At 42.1% G+C, this 24,920-nt stretch overlaps 2 protein-coding genes across 2 annotated transcripts in view; one reads left to right on the top strand and one right to left on the bottom strand.

Annotated features, from left to right (window-relative positions):
* Positions 1-17,614, top strand: part of nwd1 (NACHT and WD repeat domain containing 1) — a 110,601-nt gene extending 92,987 nt beyond the window's left edge. The window contains exons 18-19 of the mRNA XM_067230666.1: positions 16,695-16,800; positions 17,310-17,614. Of these exons, the coding sequence (XP_067086767.1) occupies positions 16,695-16,800; positions 17,310-17,614 (411 nt within the window). The remainder of the gene's footprint in view (positions 1-16,694; positions 16,801-17,309) is intronic.
* The window catches only part of zgc:113223 (uncharacterized protein LOC541424 homolog), a 134,234-nt gene continuing 126,582 nt past the window's right edge, over positions 17,269-24,920 (bottom strand). Inside the window, exon 9 of the mRNA XM_067230693.1 lies at positions 17,269-17,503. Within this exon, the coding sequence (XP_067086794.1) occupies positions 17,484-17,503 (20 nt within the window). The 3' untranslated portion in view covers positions 17,269-17,483. The remainder of the gene's footprint in view (positions 17,504-24,920) is intronic.

Below are 24,920 nucleotides of genomic sequence, written 5' to 3'. Positions count from 1 at the left end.
TTACATTCTGACAAAACCTGTGGATCCAGGATAGGACTATACACTCACCCGTTGAAGTCAGCAGTGGACGTCATCATCGGCCTCGATGGACAACTAATGGCAAGCTAATATGTTAAAGACAGATGTGCATATATATGTTGTGTATTGTGACAACCACGAAGCATACTGTAGTGAGACGTGCACAGTTGCAGACAGGCATTGCACACCAAAGGATTTAATCCAGTGTGGATTTATTAAGACAAAAAATTATACATCCATCATCTTCCACTTATCTGGGGCTGGGTCGCAGAGGCAGCAGGTTAAGCAGGGTATTCAACGCTATCCAGCTCCTCCTGGGGGATCCCGAGCAGGCCTGGTTCTTGCCAGCTATGGAAGGGTGGGCTGGCAGATATCCTGGGTGGGCAATTATGCGAATAAATAGATTTTTTTTAAATACAGATCATGAGTCTCCAATTATTCTGAATAGGAATGTCATTTACTAGAGTTTCTGACAAAATGCTAATTGCTGCAGATGTAGCCGGTGTAGATTGGTTAAACATCCACGTCAGTAATTTGACAGCTTTTAGTTGGCGTAGCTGGTAGTGTCGTTCTTGAGAAGTCAGAGGTAGGGGGTTCAGACCCAGGTGTGGGCGAAGACCGGTCAAGTGTACATCCAACGGTGGTGCTGCCATGTTTGTTGGCAGCACCAACTGTACACAGTTTATCAATATTTCATTCATTTAATTTTTGTTTTTTTAATCGGTTTGAATGAATGATTCAATGACTATAATAAAGACTTCACAGATTTCATTAATGGTAACCAGTAACAGTCACTTGTTTAACAGTTACTGGTGTAACAATGTAATTGATACAATCGTTATTTGAATTGTCAAGTTACTTCCAAAAGGAGATTTACTCTACTTTGATCACTACTGTAGACATCAGTTAGCCTGGGTGTCAGCCAAACTTACAAAACCCACAAAAAAATTGGGTCGGGAAGTTGGGTCTGGGTTCGCTCGGTTGCGGAAAAACTATGTCCGAACAAGAGCTGTTCGGACCAATCAAATTGTCAGGGCGGGCTTTATACGATGATGGACAGATGATCAACAGTAATGTAATCAACCACCTCACCAAAGAGCGCTTGGGTTGAATTTGTTTTCAACAAACAACATACTACGTTGCTCTGATTGGTTGTAGGTCTATCCAATTGAGTGAAGAGGCATTTTTTTCCGGGTTCGGTTGAAACACGCCCCATACTCACAGCCCAACGGAGCGGTATCAGACTCATATTCTGACTAGAATTATGAGTATGACAACGTCAGGCTAGACGTCAGTGTTTATATGCGAACTATGAACTTTTATCCCTGTACTCCTGTGATAATTTGATTCCTTGTAACACAGAAATTATGAACTGTGTGATTGAAAAGAAACTATTTCACATGACAACTGCTCTCTCTGTATCAGCGGCAGTGCCAACACAGATTTGAATGTTCACTGTGATTGTAATCGTACTTATAGACAGATAAATTCATGTTATCGCTCGTGTCGTGTCTGTCAGAATCTGCTTCTCCGCTACTGAAGGCAAGTCGTGAGTGTGGATTGCAGTTGCTTTCAGCCAGTAAAAACATAGAAAAATACTTAATTTTTTGGTGTCATTCTTTTATTGGTTGGGGTAAGACTACAGCCCTCCCTCAAACTTCTCAAAACACAGCCCGCCTCAGATTGCTTTTAACCCATGCACAAATCTTTAAAAAGACAAGATTAATGCTGTCTTTGCCAAATTCTGAGTTCTGGGTGGGCAAGACAGATGTCTCAGACAGACGGCTCAGCCTGCCCATGTCTAGATCCGGCCCTGATCACGAGGCGTTCCCTGGCCAGATGAGATATATAGTCCCTCCAGCGAGTTCTGGGTCTACTCCAGGATCTCCTAGCAGTTAGACGTGCCTGGAAAACCTCCAAAGGAAGGCACCCAGGAGGCATCCAAGTCAAATGCCGGCTCGGCTCCCTCTTCAACCACCACCCGGTCTGCCATTCCACAGGCATTGTTCGCAACTCTCATGCAACACTGAAGAGGGGTGTCAATCAAGACAGCCCAACAATGTTCATAACCTCCAGCATCTCACGGTGAATTTCATTCATTTCATTCCCAACTGGGTAACTGGCCAGCTTTGTATCTACCATGGTGATCTCTGCCAGGGAAATGGGTGAGGCTTCCCCCAAATCTTCTGACTCTGCCTCCTCCATCGAGGGTGTGATGGTCGGGTTAAGGAGCACCTCAAAGTATTCTTTCCACCTCCCAACGATATCCACCGTCGGAGTCAGCAATTCTCCCCTCCGGCTGAGCACAGCCCGAGCTAAGCCCTGCTTTCCCTTCCTGAGTCTCTGAACGATTTGCCAGAACCTCCTTGAGGCCAACCGAAAGTCCTTCTCCATGGCCTCCCTGATCTCCTCCCACACCCAGGTGTTTGCTTCAGCAACCCTATTCACCACAGCCCTTCTGGCCACTTGGTAACCATTTGCTGCTTCAGAAGACCCCTTGGCATCCAAGCCCGAAAGGCCTCCTTCTTCAGCTTTACAGCTTCCTTCACTACTGTCCACTAGCGGTTACTTAGGTTGCTGCCATGACAGGCTTGGATTGTCGTCTGACCACAGCTCTTGCCAGCAGCCTCTACAGTGGAGGCCTTGAACATGGCCCACTCGGATTCCATGTTCCCAACCTCGCCGTGATGCATAAGAAATTCTTCCGGAGGTGGGAGTTAAAGACCTCACGAACAGGGGCCCCACCAGACGTTCCCAGACCACCCTCACTACACATTTGGGTTTACCAGGTCTGTCAAGCAGTCTCCCCCACCATCTAATCTAATGGCATTACAATCACATGGGAGCATCTTGGAATAATTTTATAGTAGTCAGCTTGTCCCTTTTGTATTGTATTTGAACACTGTGTCCGAGACCGCACATATATATATATACTGTACTGCGCAAGTGTTGAATTAGTCATATCTCTGCATGTAAAAAAGAATGCCGGTGCACCATGTCAGTGTTATCTAGCAGCAGATGCCCTCTCTAGTCTGCTATTAACAGGGGTGACCAAGGGAAGTAGGGAAGACAACGAATATTACGAGTGTATGGCCATGTGTAATGTGCTCAGGAAGGGGAAAGCTCTAGGACCAGATTGAATGACAGCAGGAAACGTGCTGCATGGTCAGACATATGTGGTTCAGAGGCTGTCGTGGGTACTGATAGTAGTGAGTCTTTAACACGCCAACTCTCCCAGGTTCCAGAACACAGAGCCCATACTCAGAGCAGACAAAACCTACTGGTAAGCAGAGATCCGGTTTATTTGAATCAGTTGTGTCAACACTAAATCAGTGGCACCTGTAGTGGGGTGTGGTCGTTTAAGAATATAAATACTTAATTGAGCAAAAGGGGCCTTGATATTGGTTTAGGAAATCAAGGAAACCTATATAAAAATTTTAATAATTAGTATTCTGAAGGAATTAATTTGTTTTTAAGAGAAGAGTAGATCGTAATAATAGTGAACAACTTAAAAATATATTAGCAAATCATTTATTGAAGTAAAATATATGTGGATAGTATGACCAAGTTAGATTGTTAATTTTATATGAGAGTTTGGTTTCAATAAACAGAATGAAAGGGTCTAACTTAAAGACAGAAATTGTATAATCAATGATTACTTTCTTGCAAATCTTAAACATAGCTCACGCTAATGCTACAAGGAAGAGAGCATTAACCATAGTTACTTTTGATCAAGGTTGATCAATGTTGATCAGGGTTGATCAATGTGAGATTGAGGCCTGTTTGTGTCCGGCTGCACTGCAGGGATCATGAGACTGAGTCTGTGTGATCAGTGCAAGCTCGCAATTAGAATTGCGATTTGGGTACTTCCGCAGAATCGTTGAGGTAGTGTTGCAATCTCTAATCTTGTTGAGTCCCAGGAGAAGCTTGCAGAGATCCTTTGGAATGCCAATCCCAACAGTGTTTACCACGCCATCGTTGGTATTGCTGTACTCAGAGATTTATTATCATCTCAGAGTTTTATACAATTTAGAGTTATGGAGGAGTCCTGTCTAAAGTCAGAAGTTGACCGGGTTCTCAACTCCCCCCTCTTTCCTTCACCTCATAGGACAGGTTCATAAGTGTTCAAAATATAGGTGAATGATTGTTTTATAATGTTAACTTTGTGTAGATACCAAGAATGACTTGGTTGTCTTTCAGGAAGAAGGAGTAGTTACTAAAATCAAGATTACAGTAGACACAACATTAAAACAAAGTAGCAAACATCACACAAATATTCCTCATAATTCTCCACCTTCTACTATTATTGTAAAGGTGAGGTCTTGAAGAACTTTAAGAGCCACCGTTTCAGATGTATAAAAAATTATTTGTCACTTTCTCTACACTCTTTTTAGTCAGTGTATTATGGCTGTGTAACACTGGTTGCATAAAACTGTGGCCGAAAGCTGAAGCGAAAAGGGAACTTGAAGGACCAAATACATTGATTGACTATGCGATCGATCATTAGACGGGGGATTGGAAATTGAAAGACGTAGACTTGTGAATAGTCTACGTCTGGCAAACTATTGTTTGCCAGTTCAAACAAAGAACAATTCAACCTGTGCACAATGAAATGCCTATTAATTCTATTTAGCCCGTGGATGTAGGCAAAAATGAACGTATGACAAAAATGTGAGCAGAAGGCATGCTTGAAAGTTGACAAAACTTCTTGTGAAACATAGTACTGGGATATCACACTTTATACAGACAAACACAGCTTACATATGAAACATTACAGCTATTATAGGCTGATCGACTTCATTGAAAACTGTGCTAGAACATAGCCTACTGAATGGAGTTGGGAAATAATAATAAGCCTATTTATATACCACATTTCATACAATAATTGCAGCTCAAGGTGCTGAAATAGGGGTAGAGTTTGCTTCTGTTATGACATAATGTTCACTGTCGATTATCTGTCCTTCTAGTTGTTATATATAAGCCGCCATTTGATTTTTCAAATGCAAATTTCGTTTGCACACATAATGCGCTACTACTCATGCGTAACCCGAGAATCCATACTGGGGCCGAGTTCCAGTGTTACAGTTAAAAATAAAAGGAGGAATTTCAGAAGAAATTTGAGAATTTCCAAACAGGTTACACTTGCGTCTCATATTTGCAATACTTGGACCATGCCCCGACAATAAATTAAGAACAATAAATGTTTTGCCAGGATAACTGGATCTATCAGACCATTGAATGTTTATGAAGTCCCTGTGTGTTAATACTTTTGACTGGACAACGTGATCATTGTCAGCCGACAATAAAATGTTGATAATGTCGGGCTACACATTTATAGATTAACTACAGTCTAACCTGCAGTGTGTGACATCCTTTATAATGAATTACATTTTGCAGAATGATTGATGGCTAGACAACAAATGTTCTAATGAAATAGTCACCGAATATCAACATGGAAATGAATGACAGATTGACGAAGGCCAACTCTGTGTCCGACCTTGCCTTGGCTGCATGCAAGAAGCGCCATCTAGTGATCATTAGGTGTCAGTAACAACGTCCCTGTCCGAAGACTCAGGGTCATTTGACCCCCTATTTACACAATATGTAGGGAATTCTTCTCTCTAAAGAATCTCGGTTTCATTATAGACTCGGACCTTGGATTAGTTAAAGGTCCCATGACATGAAAATGTCACTTTAGGAGGTTATTTAACATTAATGAGTTCCCCTAGCCTGCCTTTGGTCCCCCAGTGACATTTTGATAGGTGTAAACCAAGCCCTGAAAGCTACAGACACAGAAACGGCACGTCCTGAGAAAAGCTCATTGTGGGACTGCTCGTAGTGGCTGTAATTCTGCACCAAGGCTGAATTTCGGGAAAGAGACTTCTGTCTTTTAACGACCTTGAAACTGTTATTCATGCTTTTATCGCCACATGTTTAGATTATTGCAATTCCCTTTATGATGGTCTCCCCCAGTCCTCACTCTGCCGTCTTCAGATTGGTGCAGAATGCTGCTGACAGAATTTTATCATCAACTAGGAAGTTTGATCACATTTCTCCAGTCTTGGCCTCTTTGCACTGGCTACCTGTCCAGTATGTTATTGTTTGTTTTTAAAGCTCTTAATGGACAGGCCCCTTTGTATATCTCGGACCTCATACAACTACACGCACCCATTAGGTCACTGAGGTCTGCGGACAAACTACTTTTATAATTTCCCCGGTCACGCTGCATACGTACAGGTGATAGAGCCTTTGTAGTTGCTTAATTTGTTCTAGAGCGGATCAAATAACGTGAGGGAACAAAATACGCAAGTTAAAATTAAACACAACCATTTATTAAGTAAATGGAAATATAAATATAGCTGCAAGCAGCAATGGCGGATTCCTCCTTCAAAATGGCAAAATGACATAATAGTTACACTGGGATTAACCAGAATACTTGAAACTGTAATTTCTGTCAGAATAAAAAAAAAAAAAAAAAAAGGTTATACCTTTGCCTGGATTGGAACCCACCACCCTTCGCACATCAGTACTGCATCTCATCCTACTAAGCCATTCTCAGACTTAGACATTTGTTAGTTAGTAAATGCTTGCCATTTCTCCAATGGCAAGCATTGTCAGATTTGGTTAAAGTTGAAACAGCTGTAATTTAGTCCTATTTGAATATGGGACATAACAGTGGGACAACGGGATGACTGGTTGCTGCTGTAAAGAATAGCTTACTCGAAGTGCTTTAAAAAGGTTGTTTGGGGTGCCATAACTTGTCATAGAATGGAATTTCAAATCATGCCTAGCATCAGTGGCGATTTGTCCTGGAGTCAGGTGGCTGAGCGGTGAGGGAATCGGGCTAGTAATCCGAAGGTTGCCAGTTCGATTCCCGGTCATGCAAACTGACGTTGTGTCCTTGGGCAAGGCACTTCACCCTACTTGCCTCGGGGGAATGTCCCTGTACTTACTGTAAGTCGCTCTGGATAAGAGCGTCTGCTAAATGACTAAATGTAAATGTAACATGAGGCCAGACAGGGATCCAGTGATGTGACCAATTTGATACCCCCAACAATCTTGACTGGCCATCCAGGTTGGCCCCGATACAGAATAACCGCCATACATTAATTGTAGAATAAGGTGAACGTTTGGAAAGTTGTAGACTTTATATTTTTTTTTATATATTACTTTGGAGATCTACGTACCCTAGCTACTTTACGAATATTCACCCTATATTAAACTTAACTACACAATGTTGGTAACGAACAGCCTTTACATGTGGTTACTGAAGGATTCATAATCTTTGTGTCTATTCCAATATGTAATGATAGTATTCAATGACACAAATCTGTGTTCTAGAAAGAGTGGTCTGGAGTCGCAGAGGTCCGATAATATCAGCAGATTAATGCAGCAGTTGGAAATCAACAAGTACAGAGCTCTGGGGTTGTCTACGTTTCCCTACCCGCAACAGAGTTTGGGCTGGTTCACGAAGTCCAACTGGCTATCTTTCCCTGCCCCAGCATATTATATACAATGTAATTGAAACACAAGTATCAAAAAAGGGTTCAGCTTGTTCTCTCGTGCGTCAGGGAGTTGTTCTTGCCTACGCGCCCCACCTGCTCGGGTGCCATCTCCACTCAGGTTGTTTCTGAAAATGAAGAGATAGAGACACAAGAGGCCTGCTTCCCACACTCAGTGTGAGACCCTATGTTTAAGCCTGAGCACACTTCTAAGTTTCATAAGACATATCTTTAATAAGCACAATATATTCTTTAATCCTGAAAACGAATGAAAATAAACGGATTGATCTGTTGAGCTGGCATGCCCGTAGTTGTTTTGTTTGTTTGAGAGAAACGAGTTGTCACGCGTTGCAGATCGGCTACGATCGCCGCTGCGCGGCGCTTCCAGGCGCTTTGCAGCCAGTGTGTCCCAGGCGTTAGACAGCGTTCTGATTGTCTCTGCTGAGGCCAATATGTTGAGTAACGCCGTTGCTTTCGGCTAAATTGCTTGAAGGCTGTTGAGCACATGGTTGAGCTGACATCCTTGTGCCCCTTAAGTTTCATCTGAGGCACCTTACGTTTCATCTGAGACACCTTCCGTTTCAACTGAAACACCTTCCGTTTTAACTGAAATTTTCATGTGTGTATGAGAGCTTTTCGTATGTGTGTGTGAGAGCTTTTCATACGTGTGTATGAGAGCTTTTCATATGTGTGTCTGAGAGATTTTCAGTAGTGTGTGTGAGAGCATTTCAGTAGTGTGTGTGAGAGCTTTTCATACGTGTGTGTGAGCGTATAGCTTTCAGTAGTGTGTGTGAGAGCTTTTCAGTAGTGTGTGTGAGAGCATTTCAGTAGTGTGTGTCAGAGCTTTTCAGTAGTGTGTGTGAGAGCATTTCAGTAGTGTGTATGAGAGCTTTTCAGTAGTGTGTGTGAGAACTTTTCAGTAGTCTGTGTGAGAGCATTTCAGTTGTGTGTGTGTGAGAGGGTATTCTGAATAATGTCCCTCACGGCCCCTCATAACATCTCATCCAATTGAGCCATTCCCAGATCTGGACTTTGCCATGTTCAGTAACTGGATAATAAAATCAGGCAAGCATTGTCAGATTTGGTCCAAGCTCAAACAGCTGTAATTCAGTCATATTTTCACATACCAAGGTGAAACTTTGCAGGGTACTTCAGGGGGGTGTCACCTTAAAGCCTATTAGGTTTGAAAAACCATCATTCAAAATGACATTTGATTTAGTGACACAAACATATTGAGGCAATGTGTACATTTACATAAATACACCCCTTTCAGCCATTTTGTATTTGATTCAACTGTCTTAAGTAAAGTTTTTAAATACTTCAATGATACATATCTGTACAAAATTCCAAGTCAATTGGAGCTTTGGTTCAAGAGAAGAGGAATTTTGAAGGTTTTCCCAAATTATCACTGTACAGGAAAATCCATCATGGTGGACCTTATGGGTCCTTGAAGCTTTTTTCTTCCTCATGAAAAATGAGGCATGCACACCAAGTTTCAGAAGAATTGGAGCAATGGGGTGGAAATGCCATCACTCTGAAAAGTGGACATTTGGGCGTGGCCTGTGGCGCCCCCTATGGTCTGATGTAGGCCAGTCTGTGTTTGGGTGGTATTTGTGGCATGTTGTATCAATATGCCAAATTTCAAAACTTTTTACCAATGTGTTCATGAGATAAATGACAATAATAATAATAATAATACCAACAATTACAATAGGGTTCCTCCTGACGGAGGAATCCTAATGAACAGTACGGATATAGGCTATTTGTTATTGGTTTTATAAAGAATTTGATGGGCATGAAACAAAGCATACAATGGGTCTGATGGAAAGAGTGTGAAGGGGGGAGGAGAAAGAATCAAGGCCTTTGTCTAATAACGGGAATGTTTAGTGGTAAACTAAGGGGAGTTTGTTTTTCGTGTAGTCTAATAAAAAACACTATCAATTACTTCATGCCAAAGTTACAAGTAAGAAATATAGCTGCAAGCAGCGATGCAGGTTCCTCCGCAAAATGGCAAAATATTATAAACATGTACACTGTAGAAGATTGAGACTTGGACAACAAGAGAGCAAAACTACTTCATGTTTGGCCAACAACAATAGGCTGTACGGGGATTTGAACTCATGAGCATAAGGTTACAAGTCAGTCTCTTTAGCCTCTCTGCTACACACCAACTGCTGAGATTTTATGATTAGTAAGGGCTGAGTAATAACTTTTTATAGGATATTGAAACTCTTCTTGAGTTGATCTCTTTCCAGACTCTCAGTCAATGCACAACTAACAATAGTCATGTGGGCTAGGGCAGAGCTCATATTCAGCTCCTTGCGAGAATAGCCTGTGACAGTACAGCAGCCGATTCTGGTCCCATTAAACTACACACCATGCACAATCAGGGTGACCAACAAGATTATATTACCTAACCAACAATAACATTACAAACATCTAACTGAACGAACACAACAACTGAAATCCCTTGCACGGCTGTTGTAACCAAACTATTTTCCACAAGTCTTTGCGTTTTTTGACATGCCGCACTGCATGCTGGGTACCCAAGGGTGCTGACGCTGATCATCTAGCTGTGCTCCGACTGCGTGATATGAGTATTAGTTTTTGGTCAGCTTTGGGACAAAGGTTAAGAAACGGTTGACATTTTAAGGCGAAATTGCATGAAATTGCGCATGGTATTTCAGAATGATGTCTGCCTGTTTAACTAAACAAGTAATCAAAATTATGACAGCCAAAAGACTGGATTCGAACATGTGACCTCGCACTTTGTAGGACACCGTTTCAACCCATTGAGCTACCCTCAAGGATGAGATTGCGTGGTCAGTTACTGTATAAAAAAAGGAAGCCGTTTCTCCTGTAGCACAGATCGTTCGATTAGACCAAAGTTTAAACAGCTGTAATTCAATGATCTTTTGACATATCAAGGTGAAATTGTGCATGGTACTTCAGAACGATGTCATCCTAAACAGATATTCAAATTTAAGACAGGCTCAAACACTGTGGCTGGACTAGAACCTACGACCTTATACTTTGCAGGTCACCTTCCCAGCCCATTGAGCTATTCACAGTGTTGAATATTATCATGTTCAGTTACTGTATGAAAAAGTAAGCTGTTTCTCCTGTGGTAAGCGTTGTTAGATTCAGCCAAGGTTGAAACAGCTCTAATTCAATCATATTTTGACATACCAAGGTGAAATTGTTTATGGTACTTCAGAGTGATGTCATCTTGAACCCTATTAGGTTTGAAAAACCATCATTCAAAATGACATTTGATTTAGTGACACAAACATATTGAGGCAATGTGGACATTTACATAAGTACACCCCTTTCAGCCATTTTGTATTTGATTCAACTGTCTTAAGTAACGTTTTTAGATACATCCATGATACATAACTGTTCCAAATTCCAAGTCAATTGGAGCTTTGGTTCAAGACAAGAGGACTTTTGAAGGTTTTCACAAATTATCACTGTACAGGAAAATCCATCATGGCGGACCTTAAAGGTCCTTGAGGCTTTTTTGTTCCCCATGGGAAATTAGGCATGTAAACCAAGTTTCAGTAATGGGGTGGAAATGCCATAACTTTGAAAATCAGACTTTAGGGCGTGGCCTGTGGCGCCCTCTACAGTCGAAGGTTTCCCATATTTGGTGTGGGGGTACCCACTCGGATGTAGTATCAATGTGCCAAATTAGACATTTTGGTACCAATAACATGTTGAGCTATTGTGGCGCAAGGAGAAGAAGATTAATAATAATAATAATAATAAAACTAACGAATACAATATCTTCCCTCCAGCACTTGACATAAAAATTTTTGCTCACCAGCCACTGTGGCTAGTGGTTTTCCAAAGTTACTAGCCAGTCAGTAATTTCATTTCAATTTTGTTGTTGGGAAATTAAGTTTTATTTGATTAAAGTTGAATAGGTTTGCTACAATTTACTTGAATAACTAGTTTTACAATCCTTTCACATGTAAATGACCATTGTCAACACCCAAATAAAGATTACATAAAATGTAGTAGGCCTACAAAATATATGAACTAAACTGAAAAAAACCCACAAGCAAAACTTTGTCAACTTAAATATTTATAAACAACATCATTAATCAATTCCGATTCCCAAATGTCCAACAAACAAATGTTTATCTTATATTGTATGTTTGTGTATGTGTGAAAGTGAGAATGAATATTGAAATGCCTGTGTCTCACGGTCAATGCGTGAGGCTTGAAAACCCTGCAATGAGTTTATTATTTTAGATGTTTTGAGAAGACTAGCCTACAACAGGGTTGCAAACTTAAAGGGGTGATTGACTGGGTTTTTTTGAGTATTTCACCCTGTTCCTTAAGGTCTCCGAATAGGGTATGTAACATTGGTTGGGTTGAAAATGGCCCTGCTGCTGTTCTATGCCCCCTGATAGATCCTCTGAAATTTTCCCGGGAAAAAACACTAGCTTTTCTCCTTTTATGGTATTCTCATTAATATTTAGATGAGCTGCGCGCTGATTGGTTTTCAACGAGTGAAGCTGGGGAGCAAAAACGCAACACGGCCAACAGCACTCACTGAAACACCGAAGGTGGAGACTTGAAATAAAAACGGGCAAATAAATCTATTGTCTACACAACACTGTTTTCAACAGATTGACTAGATATCATTTGAAATGATAACGTTAGTTGTTTCCACTTCTGTTGTCGAAGCAAACTGGATTGACTTAGGTGGGTAGAATGTTACAGCTTATAGTAAACCAAACTATATCGTGATTCAACTCAGCTTCAGTTAGCTAGCTCTGGACATCTTTCTGAAAAATAACCTGACAAAGATCTGGGGCCCGTTCTCTGTACGTCGCTTATTACATCCGAGATCAAATGACACATCCAAGATGACATCATCTTGCTTATCATGATCTGGCTAATTCGGTTCTTCGAACACACTTGTTGTTTATGATTAGTATAGCTGGATTGAGTTATACGTTGGTCTAAAAGGGGGTATGTATCGATAGTAGAAACCTTGATCAGCAACGCTGCTATTGGCTGCTCACATAAGTCTATGGCTGCTCACTGTGGCCAAAATGAGCGCCCTGTTTTTTCCGCAACAGAGCCAACAGAGCAACAGCTTGCTCGAAGGTTACTCCGAATTTGAAGATTTTATCAGAACGCCAGGGAACACCTCAAAGTCTGCAAAATCCAAGAAAGAGGGCTGGCAAAAAGTAGCAGACCAAATTAAATGTAGAGGAGTGACCACGCGTTTTATCGCTTATTACAGTAAGCTTTTTTTTTTTTCATACTTTCATATTTTCATTTATCATCTTTAATGTCATATGATGTGGTTTCAACAAATTTATTATGTAAATGACACCCTCACAAAAAAAGATAGGCTATCCTCTCAAAAAGTATAGGCTAGCATACTGTATCGCGCTGTGCTTAAGGAGCCTATCTATCACGCAATGAGCAATTAATTTGGTTTCATGTTAAAATTCTGATAATTATTCTTGCACCTTCTGCAACAGGTTCCTGTAGTAAAAATGGACAAGACATGTCTGTGACAGACTTCCTGTATCACCTCTGCTTGTAAAGCCTCAATCTAATCGTGTTTACATAAAATAAACCTGCTCCCGAACAGGTTTAAGCTCACGGACCTGTTGCTATGACAGCAAGTCCAGGATGAGCTTCGAAGAACCGAACAATCCAAGATAATGACAAATCGTCAACAATCAAATCCAGCTAACTGAGTTAGCGACGTACGGAGAACTGGCCCCAGGACAAACATGCAACGTGAATTGTAGATTTACATAACAACACGGGTTATTTATTTGAATGAACCACTCAGGAACATGAAACAACGTTATCCCCATTGCCAATAAACTAGGCTAAATCATCACACATTCTACCTATACTCTTGCGTTAGCAAGCTAAACTAGTTTACACGCCTACAGTCTAGGTGTTTTCGCTATCTAGCTGTTCTTGCATTCCTTGCAAATCAGCGTTAATAAAAAGCAGATGAGCTAGAGTCTAGCTAACATTGACTAGACGGGCATGGCTGATGTTTGTCTATACCGTAGCGTAGAAGATCCCTGTGCAGTTTGACCCTCAACACATTTGCGCGAACCATTTCACCAAGGACTGTTTTGAAAACCTGGGACAATGTAGCTAAAGCAGGACTTGCTATGAAGCTGTTGCTGAAAAGAGGTGCGTTCCGACCTTACGTTCATCACAACCGCAAGCTGTAGTATGATTTTGTCGGTAACAGTTATTAGCAATGCTAACGTATCCTGTATCTAGCACCTGCCTTTCTCCAGTTCTTTCAAATAGATAATCTAGACAGGCGTTAGCAATAGGCCAGACTGCTATTTGTTTTCTGGCTATTTATTCGGAAGCTTCCCTTCTAATGCCGACTACAGCTAGTCTAGCTAGAGTCATTTGCTAAGTAAAGTATGTTGATGTGTTTAGAAACGTATTTAGCATTTTACCTATGCTAGATACAGGGGACATTAGCATTGCTAATAACTGATACCGACAAAATCATACTGTAGCCTACTTACAGCTTGCGGTTGCAATGAGCGTACGGTCGGAATAGCACATCTTTTCAGGTTCAGTTTCTTAGCAAATCCTGCTTGAAATTGTCCAAGGTTGTCAAAAGTGTCTTGGGTGAAATGTTCAGAGCAAATGAATAATTGAGTGTCAAACTTCGCCGGGATATTCTCATAGACAAACAGCAGCCATGCCTGTCGAATGTTTGGCTCCTTGGGAATACTATTAGTGTTAGCCTTCCCTGTACAGCCTGGAACACAGCATTTACGACCATGGTCCATTTTCAATATCCTTGTTATACTTCAAAACGTTATTATTTGTAATAGCTTAGAAGTAGCCTACACAGAGCAGCGCACAGCTAAACTAGCATCGGAGATCTACGCTACCTCGGACTGGGCATGAACACCAGTGAGTGGGCTGGTCTGGATGTAAATTTGGGGGCGTGACAAAGATACAGACCAGAGCCAAAAAAGGCGGTCCCTGGACTGACGTCAGTCCGGTGGCTTTGTTGAAAAGCTAGCGTTTTACAGCCAAATTCTTTCATTTTGAGATTTGCATAGGAAAGAGGTGTCAATGGACTTTGAGGTTCACTGTATGTTCATTTTACCCACCGAACTGTCGTTATTCAACTATGACAAGGTAAAATTGGTTTTGCAATCAATCACCCCTTTAAAAAAAAACCTTGGAGTGAGATTTGGTGGGGCTGTCACAGAATACAGAAGCCTAGTAGAGGCTGACGTCCAAAAATATATTTTTTTAGTAAAAACAAGTATCTCCAGCCCTCCTCAGCCTGATTTGCAACCGGTGCGTCGAAACCCTCCCTCTCCCGTTCCACCCCCCGACAGGATCAACAACAATGTTGCTGCGCAACCTAACCCAGCCCCGAAACAAGATTTCACGGGTGTTCTGTGTTCACGCGTCGTGAGCTTGAGTGTTGCTTTACTCTGTGTATTTGCGCCTCGTTCATTACTCGTTACAACGTTAGCAGAACTACTTGGTTGATTCCTTCTCAGCGTGAGAAATACAATGTGTGGCGTGAGAGCGTGTGAATTGGTTGAAATGCGTGAGAGATGGCAGCCCTGCTACATAAAAAAAAAAAATAGAGATATATAAAAGTCCACCCGCCAAAGTGACTAGTAAGACTGACTGCTTTACTACGGTGGCCCTGAAGTGCAAATCACACCCACTAACATGAGTGCATCCCCCAAATTAAAACACTCCCCCCAAATACGAGTCAACTCCCCCCAAATAGGATGACTTTGCTCACCTCCCCCCAATACAAGAACACGCTCCCCCAATTGGGAAACAACATTACATTAACTCAAAAACACATTACAATAACTCAAAACGGAAAGGGTTGGTACTACACTTCGTTGCTGAATGGATGCAGTAACTAACAAGAAATTGATTGACAGAAGTACAAAATGCAATAGCCTGACAGAGTTACGTACGTTGTTTGGCTATCGAAGCATGTAGCAAGTAGTAGGCTACTTATGCAAAAGTATAAATTGCATGTTAAACGTCAAAATCGATAGTGAAACAACCATCCTGGTCCACGTTCAGTTCCACGTTCAGTTACCACAGAACGAAGTTACGTCATGTGACTAGACTGAATTTGAAAGTACAAGCACCAACAACTTCGGCAACCTTGCGCCATGTATCGTTTTTTATTAACATCTCTGTACGAATACAGCTATGTATCGTACAGGACTGGGTAAGCAGCCACACAAACGATTAGTTTCTCCTCCACCTTGAAACCTAGAAATGTTCAACATGGTTGCTACGTTACGAGAAACAAGAAAACACTCCGATTGGCCATCGCTAGCGAAAATCGCTCCTCATTTGCATAAAGTTGAGAAAATCTCAACCTCGGTCGCGTCGCTACCCACAATGCACCACGCAAGCGATTCGCCTTGCTCCATTCAAAATGAATGGAAAACATGTTGTCGCTCGCATCGCGTCGCTGCAGTGGACACGCACTGTGACGCATGATTTACCCTGATGCGGGGATTTGTATTATTGTAATGTAGTCCTTGCCATCAACCAGTGTGTTGATGATAACAAAACATTGATGTATGTTACACATTTATATTCAATCGTAATGTACATACTATACAATGATGACAAGTGTGACTTTAGGACTAACAGAGGCAATAGGCTTGAGTAGCTAGTGTATCCACTCCAACATACCCCAATGTGGTTTCTAAAGGCCTCTGTATACTTCAGTTTTGTACTTGTATGTATTTACGCAAAAGCTACACATGTGGCATTGTTCACATACTCGACTGCGTTCTTCATGTCAACATTGATGTTTAAAAGCTATGTCCACTAGGAGGCAGGTCAGCGACACAACATTTTGTGACTAAATACGTTGACAACTAGCTACGTCAGGTTTTGTAGGCCACAACAACAATACCCATGGCTACATAGGAGGAGGTATTGCTAATGTATGTCCTTATGTCTAATTGCTAGCCAGCTCACATATTTGATGGAAACAATTTACCGCAGGTGTATACTTCTATTTCTTCACTGATTCCTAATCTTAAAACTCCTGAACTATTGCAGACAATTTCAATCAGCCATTAACAAACTTCATAGCCTTATTCTGTTAACAAATTCTTTTCTTTTTTTGTTTTACCTCATGTACAGGGGTTCTTCTTTGAAGGGGTTCTCTGTGCTACTTTCTCTAAGTGTGATCAGTACGTCTTCACAGGAACACAAGATCGAACCATCAATATTTGGGATGTGGCATCTGGTACGTATCTAAATGCAATCTATGATAATAAAAAAGGGGATATATATATCATATATAAATATATATTATTATATAGCATTATATTTCAAATGACACAATGACAATGTTTCACATGTAGACTGTCAATTGGTGGGTACTTCAATCCACTGCCATCAGTTATAAATGATAGACAGATGAAAGATGAAAATATATTAGACACTCTGAAATCATGAGGACCTTCATCTTTCCTCATAACATTCTAACATGGTGTGACACATAAAATTAATGGTTTATATTTATTATAGTACAGTGTATTTTGTATTGTACAGTATAAAAAAAAACCCACAAATCTTTACTGTTTGTAACTTACTGTTTACAACACAGCTGTGAATTCCTATTGTCTCAGACAAATTATATTTACATTTTCTAATGTCCTATCCTATTTGACACTTATTTAACTAATGGCAATAATTTATTATCATATTATAATCCAAATAGGGTGTTAAATCTTTTCAACCTTTTTTTCATAGGAAATCTTTTATATGTCCAGTACGTTTATGCTCCAATCATCAAATTGTTGTCGCATAGAAGTGGCTTCGTAGCAATATCCCAGCTCGGCGACATTATCAAAGCAGGTTTCCACTGTCCTTATAAGATCCGTCCAGAATACAATCCACTCCGGAACATCAAGGCCCAGTACAGAGTCACTTCTCGGGAGAAGAATCTGGAAAACAGAGACATTGTCATCTCAAAAGTCCCTGGTTACAATCCAGCCCAATTTGACTTCATGGGAATGCTTAAATCTAAAACCTCAAGCACATGCCAGTTGCTATGAGGTGTTGGTTGTAATTTGAATTTCCAGATTGTAACACCACTGGTAAAGTATGGCATGTATAAAACTATGGTTATGTTCTCATTTGGTTCTGGGATTTGCAGCTTTTATCCTAATTTAGCCAGTGTTAGCTGGTTGTTTATTCATTGGTTAGATTGTCTGGACTTGTGTCTTGGTTATGGGTTAGATATTTAGTTAGTCCCTGTGTTTCCTTGGCAGTCTTGATCTTTTCATAGTTTAGTCCAAGCACTTTATATTCCAGAGTCTAGTCCTTCCGTGACCTTTTGCCTGCCTTATTTTACCACATTTTTGGATTACCTGCTCTGCCCTGCGAATCCTACCCTTGCCTGTGCCTTAACAAAATGTCTGGATTGTTGACCAGCGCTTGTCCCCGGATTAGCACAATTCTTATCAATTTCAAAATTCTACACTTCATGTCTTCCCAAGCGAAGTTCTGATGGGTAGCTAATAGGAGACAGTGATTGTCCCAATCCCAATGTCCCCCCTACACCCTAAACCCTGGACCCTCATAGACTTACTTGACGTCACATGATAAGTGAAGGCTGCAAGGGCTCACAATGCTATAAATAGGAATGGGGCAGCACTTTGCAGCATTATCTGCAAAAAAGTCATGTTGTTGGATCAAATCTGATTAAAGCATATTTGGAATTGAGGGCAAGGACAAACTAAACACAATTCTGGCTATATGAACCATCAGTGAACTTAGTGTTTAAACTTACATGTTAACTTTTATTTCTAACCATGTTTACGTCAGGGTTGGTTGCTCCTTCCATGCATGAATGTTTGTTTACTATTCTTCTTTCCTGTCTTATGAGGCGGATTTCACTTCCCGGCTTAACCCTGGTAACCCTGGTGTTTCACGTCAAAACGCTGTGAATTCTGGGCAATTCCCTGAGGAAAAGTCTGCAGAAATGCAGATTCAAGATATTTATTGTCATGTATACGGTTTAATAAAGTTAGTCCGTACAATGAAATTCTTATATCGCAATGTCCTCCTTCCACATAATTACAATGACACACTAAACACTAAAAAGAGAGAACAATATATAAAAAGGGTGCATAAAGGGCTCAAAAGGTCTGCTAGAGAGCCCTCGCGGGACAGCCCTAAGCCATTGCAGACTTAACAAGAACGCGCTTCAAAGTCTGTGAGTCTGTGGGGGTGGACATTGGGATTGGGCCATTGTAGTGGTTTCAGAAAGTATTTGGAGCCTATTACTTTTACCACATTTTAATTGAGTTAATGGGAATTTTATTTACAATTCTTTACAATCTACATCACAATAAAATGAGAATAGTGAAGGGATAAGAATACCCTCTGAAGCCAATATATCCATTAAAACATGAAGGGTGGACTGACACTGAAATGGGGGTGTTCAGTAACTCTAAAATGTTGTGCACTGTCACCCATAAAACTCTAAAGTTCCTATTGCACAGGTTAGCAGTCAGGGTGACAGGACAACTCTCGACACCCTGACACTGTACCCAGTACAAATAAGTTGTGGTAGCATTGTAAAAGTAGGACAAGCTAATGAATGATGGGGTTACATGTGAAAGCTGTGCATTGGTCTGTTTTATAAAGATTTTTTCCCCATTTACAGTAGATTGCTTGCTTTATGAATTGTGGAATTCTGCAATGAACTAGGACTGACTTGTTACAAGGTGACTTAAGTGATAAATCACCTACAATAACTCCATAGATTAATAGACCTACTTAATATTGATTATTATTTATTTGCCAGCTGTTCTTCAATATGCAGACTGTAACTATTGCACGTTAAATTTGTATACAAAAGTTGTAAGATGTGTAATAAATAGACAGATGTCATGAATGTTATTCAGGATTTTTCTGTATCGCTTTAAAAAACGTTTTTTTTCTACCACTCTTAAAAAATGTGTTGGCATGTCCAGTTCTTGCACATTTTTCAAGGAGCAAACATTTTGTTTCTTTATCAACACAGGCATGTTTTCCGGACAACTATGGTCCGCATCCAATCAGAGCTCATATACATGACATCTTGATCAAATCCACCAATCGTATACACCGATATTCAAGGCGGGTCAAGTAGGAAGTAAACATTCATGTGCATTTTGGTGAGGCCGGTATATTGTCAGTGGGTGACTGGGCTTCAACTGTATGGAAAAAAGGAAAACAAATGGGTAATTCAGGTGTTCTCTAAAGAAACATTGCAACATTCCACTTAAACAAGCATATTTGTTATACTGTATTATTGCGCTGCTATTGGTCATCAGAGCCAGTTAACAGTCAGTTACACTTATCAATACATATCGACATCTATGCACACTTGGCAAGTTGGAAAGCTAACCTCATTAGCATAATACACGCATGTGCACAATTAATTGTATTGCTAGCAGTGTATTCAAGGCCACAAGTAGTTGCAATCATGGAATGCTGTATGTATGCATGTAGGTAGCAAACCAAAAGATACAATCTACGCATTTACTGAAGCTAGTTGGTCCAAGTTTGTGAGTGCATTGCAATTGCAAAACTTTTACCGCAAGGAAAGCATTCTTGCAGAAAAAGCAGTGGAAAGATTTAACTTAAATTCAGCACCTCAGAACCACATGCTAGGTAATGTTGGATTTCACAAGGGTGCTACAGTAACTTCACCAACACAACAAATGTAGCTAGAGCATGTAAGAGGAGTGAAAATGCAGCTCTGGAGGTTTTGCAAACAGAAAGTGTGTATGAAATTCTGTATTTTGTATGGCAAGATGTACAGTGGGGTCAAAGTATACAAATAACCTACTGCTAAATAAATGTTGTTGTTACAATCTAAGTGCACCACATTTTATTTGAAGATGAGTTGACATACATTGCATGCTTATTAAAAGCACAGACAGGACAGGCAGGACAAAGAAGACCTGTAGCAGGCCAGAGAAAGTAGTTCTGATTAAACAAAATGTACCGGTATACATTACCAAGTAATGTAGCTCATTATATATTTTAAATAATGTGATGTGGAATACCATGCCCCTCTAGTCGTCCGAGTGTCTGCTCCCATGTTTCTCATACGATAAGGTAAACTATGCAAGATGCCTCTCTTCTTACTGGCTGGAGATGAACAGTCTGGAGGACACACATTTTGCATATACCTACAAGTACAATCTGGGGATTTTGTTGCTCAGAGACAACAGGAGTATGCTTTTGCAAACACTGCCTGTGATCAAGTCATAGAGCAAACAGTCAACAGAGTCACACCATAACGTTCTGGTCAACGTTCTCTGAAAGTTCTAATCGTTCAATTTCGAGCGTTCTAGGGCGAGGTGGACACGTCCGGCGTATAATTATCGCTTGATTAGCGTGGGACTGACTAATGACTAGCGTGGGACTGACACATGAGGAGCGTGTAACAGCGACCAAGTAAGACACCCCTGAAAACTATTAGCGTGTGATGACGCGTTAGTGGCGCGCGACAACGTGTGCCCGGCGCGCAACGAATGTTTAGTCAACGTTAGACGAGCGTGTTGAGCGTGTGACTAACGTGTGAATAACGACAGAGTAACGTTTTGCTGGCGTGTGGGTTTTATGGTCTAACGGGTATAAAACGCTGGAAAATCAATGGATTCAGTTGTCCTGAACAGTAAACATCATGCCGCCTAGACGACGTAGGGGTGTGAGAGCTGCTGCCAGTAAGAAGATGTTACATGCAGAAAGTAAGAAGAATGCAAAGCCTCTTTCAGTAGCAATGTCTTCGGACGAAGACATTAGGAGTGGAAGACAGCACGAAGAAGAGCCCATCCGAGATGTGACACCCCCTGAAGACTCTAATGAGGACCTTCCAACCATGGAAGCGAGAGGAAGGACTGCAGGATCCAGGACCGGGCGGTGGAGGATAGTCTGGTAGAGTTTTTCTGTGATAACAAACTTCTGTGGAACTCTAAGAAAATAGATTACAGGAACAAGGCCAAGAGGCAACGAATCCTGGAGACCAAGGCCACAGAGCTGGAGATCGGGGTGGACCACCTGTGGACCTGGTTCAAGTCCCTCAGGGACATGTTCACTAGGCAAGTATTTATGTTTGAAATTGTAAAAATACTTCAAATAATTGCCATGACTTTAATAATAATGGATTTTATATACTTACCATATACTTAATATACTTACAATATACTTACCGTATGCTTATAATATCTACCAGGTTGGACAAGAAGAAGAGTGGGCAGGGCCAACAAGAGTTGACGGAGAGGGAGTCATGGATAAAATCAAAATTTAGCTTTTTCCACCTGTCAACCACCGCTCAAAGCCCGTCCGGAGTGTAAGTCCGACAGAAGAGAGACAAATGTATGTACAATTGTTTACTGTCAATTTCCAAACATGTTGTGTTTACCTGTGTCATTCCGTGTCTTTCCAGTTGAAGGCAATTATAGCCGAAAGTCACGGGGACCTGGATGAGGCTGAGCGGGCAGCGGAGGAGGAGAGGGTTGATGTTGACGAGTTTGCTGAGACCGTCCCCGTCATACATCAACCCAGCCCTGTCGGTGTCCTCCGACATGGAGACCCTCAAGAGGAAGGCCAAGGAGAGCGGGGAGATGCTGACGATGCTGCGTGAGCAATTCCCGCCTCCCGAGCCAGTCACCGAGAGGACCACCTACGCCGCCTACGTCAAAAGTGTGCTGCTGGGGCTGAGTGATAAGGACTTTCGCCGGGCCCTGAAGGGCATCAACAAGGTCCTGAGGCCCTTCTGCAAGTCGGATTCATCTGACGACGACATTGAGGACTGGTCCAATAGACCCCCCTCCAGACAGCCCTCGATTCCGTCGTTGTGAGCTTAATTATTACCATTACTTTCAATTATAACCAACGCGTGGTATCCGACTTGCCTCATTACTGAAATTGACCAATAGCTGGCACGAAAGGGTCGGTTCAAACATTGATCAAAATCACTCGTCTCCACTCTAGGAAGTTACATTTAGACATTTAGTCATTTAGCAGACGCTCTTGTCCAGAGCGACTTACAGTAAGTACAGGGACATTCTCCCCGAGGCAAGTAGGGAGAAGTGCCTTGCCCAAGGACACAACGTCATTTGGCACAGCTGGGAATCGAACCAACAACCTTCTGACCATTTTCCTTATGGTGTATTTTCAGTGTCACTGGTGACACAACGTTGTCTCAACACCCCCCGAGCATGAGGCCGAGTCAGTGTCAGGGCGAGTGGCAGTCACAGCACGGAGGTTGGCAGCCACCTCCCAGTGAGTGGGGACCGCCCCAAGCCATTGCGGTCTTCAACTACGCGGACCCATCCTACATGTCCCAGATTCCAGACCTGCAGCCCTGTCAGTCGGGTTATCAGAAATACTGACTTATTCATATAGTTATATTCCTGGGGATTTATGTTATTAAAATAAATGATTTAAATTTGACACTGAATTTGTGTTTCATCCACACACATTGTCCATGTCACAAGAGTCTTCATATCATATCCATCTGCCATGGAACAGCACCAGCCTCTGAGTTACACCAGTGTTTCAGGAGGTTCCTCTGGTGCTTCCCCTGTTTGTTATCCACGTTGGGCCCTCTGACATTGACGGTGTCCTCCAGATTTTGCAGTGTTCTCCATTGTCCAGGAATCACTTGATGATTTTCGTCCTCACTGTCCATGCGAATGTTCTGCTGAAGTGGATACCTCATACGCATGAGATTGTGCAAACACATGCACGTGGTAATGATGAGCCTTACGGTTGCGGGAGCATGGTTCATGGTGTTCATGGAAAGTTCCACCTTGTCCTGAACTGGTTGGCAATCTCACACCAGGCTTCAGGAGTGCTTGGAGGGGTCATCACCTCATCCAGATACTCGTGAAGGATCGCCCGGCACACTTCACGGACGAGGACGGAGATTGTGTTGGATGGAACGCGCCACCCAAACTTCATGTCAGCATATTTTGATCCAGAGGCCAAATGTCGCAGTGTCACCGCCAGTTTCAGGCCAGGTTCGAGGGGCTCTCGGTAGAAGGTGTGCTGCTTTGTCAATCTGCCTCTGACACGCTGAATGATCTCATCATACATTTCAGGTGGCATGCGCATGAAGTTCGTGAATGAACTGTGGTCCTCCCGGCGAAGCTCAACCATGAGTTGGTCGTACATGCCAAACTCTTTGCGCCTCAAGATCCATAATTTAGTCCAGCACTGTTGTCTTCGTCTGGGGTTTTTTCTCTGCGGGCGAGTTCCCTCGATGTGCTCAGCTATGTTTAATTTCAGTAAATCTAATTCCTGCTGGGCCATAGCAATCAAATATACCCTCCTTAATCTTTGCGGATCCTCAATAGTGAGTGTTCCCTTCGGTAGCCCAAAATCAACTGAGCCCTGCTTAAAAAGCATTGGTTTATATAACCAAATGCATGGACTTTCGGGAAACGCTCAAATGACGCTCATTGGACACCATATGACGTTCATTTGACGTAAGTCACGCTGCGTACGCTAGGGGTCCGTTCAGTGTCGTGGAACGTTAGTCTGACGTTCCACAAACGTTCTTCAGCATTATCCAGCGTTTAAAATTAAACGTTGAAGAACACTGGTCTCCATGAGAACTTTTGTGCATGTTAAAAACTTTTTTTTTGGACCAGCATTCTCCGCCGATCACCGACGTTTACCAGCGTCAACACAACGCTCTTCTGGCACTATATCAGCGCTATACAAGCGACCATGGACGATTACCAACGTTTCCTCTAACGTCATAGAACGTCGACCAGAACGTTATGGTGTGACGGGGCCTTAAACAAAGATGCAGTGCATAGATCCACCACATCACTCCAACACGGTGAACTGCATGAATCATGAAAAGATGAAGGGATGAGGGAAGAGGATATTCAAAACATCATGTCCATCCATCCATCAATCATCTTCCGCTTGTCCGGGGGTCGGGTCGCGGGGGCAGCAACCTAAGCAGGGAGGCCCAGACTTTCCTCTACCCGGCCACTTCCACCAGCTCTTCCTGGGGGACCCCGAGGCGTTCCCAGGCCAGCCGAGAGACATAGTCCCTCCAGCGTGTCCTGGGTCTTCCCCGGGGCCTCTTCCCAGTGGGACGTGCCCAGAACACCTCACCAGGGAGGCGTCCAGGAGGCATCCTTATCAGATGCCCGAGCCACCTCAACTGGCCCCTCTCGACGCGGAGGAGCAGCGGTTCTACTCTGAGCCCCTCCCGGATGACCGAGCTTCTCACCCTATCTCTAAGGGAGAGCCCGGACACCCTGCGGAGAAAACTCATTTCGGCCGCTTGTATTCGCGATCTTGTTCTTTCGGTCACTACCCACAGTTCGTGACCATAGG

Source organism: Osmerus mordax, chromosome 27 (genome assembly GCF_038355195.1).
Source record: "Osmerus mordax isolate fOsmMor3 chromosome 27, fOsmMor3.pri, whole genome shotgun sequence".
Taxonomy (NCBI): Eukaryota; Metazoa; Chordata; class Actinopteri; order Osmeriformes; family Osmeridae; genus Osmerus; species Osmerus mordax.
This window is presented reverse-complemented; position numbering and strand designations above follow the sequence as displayed.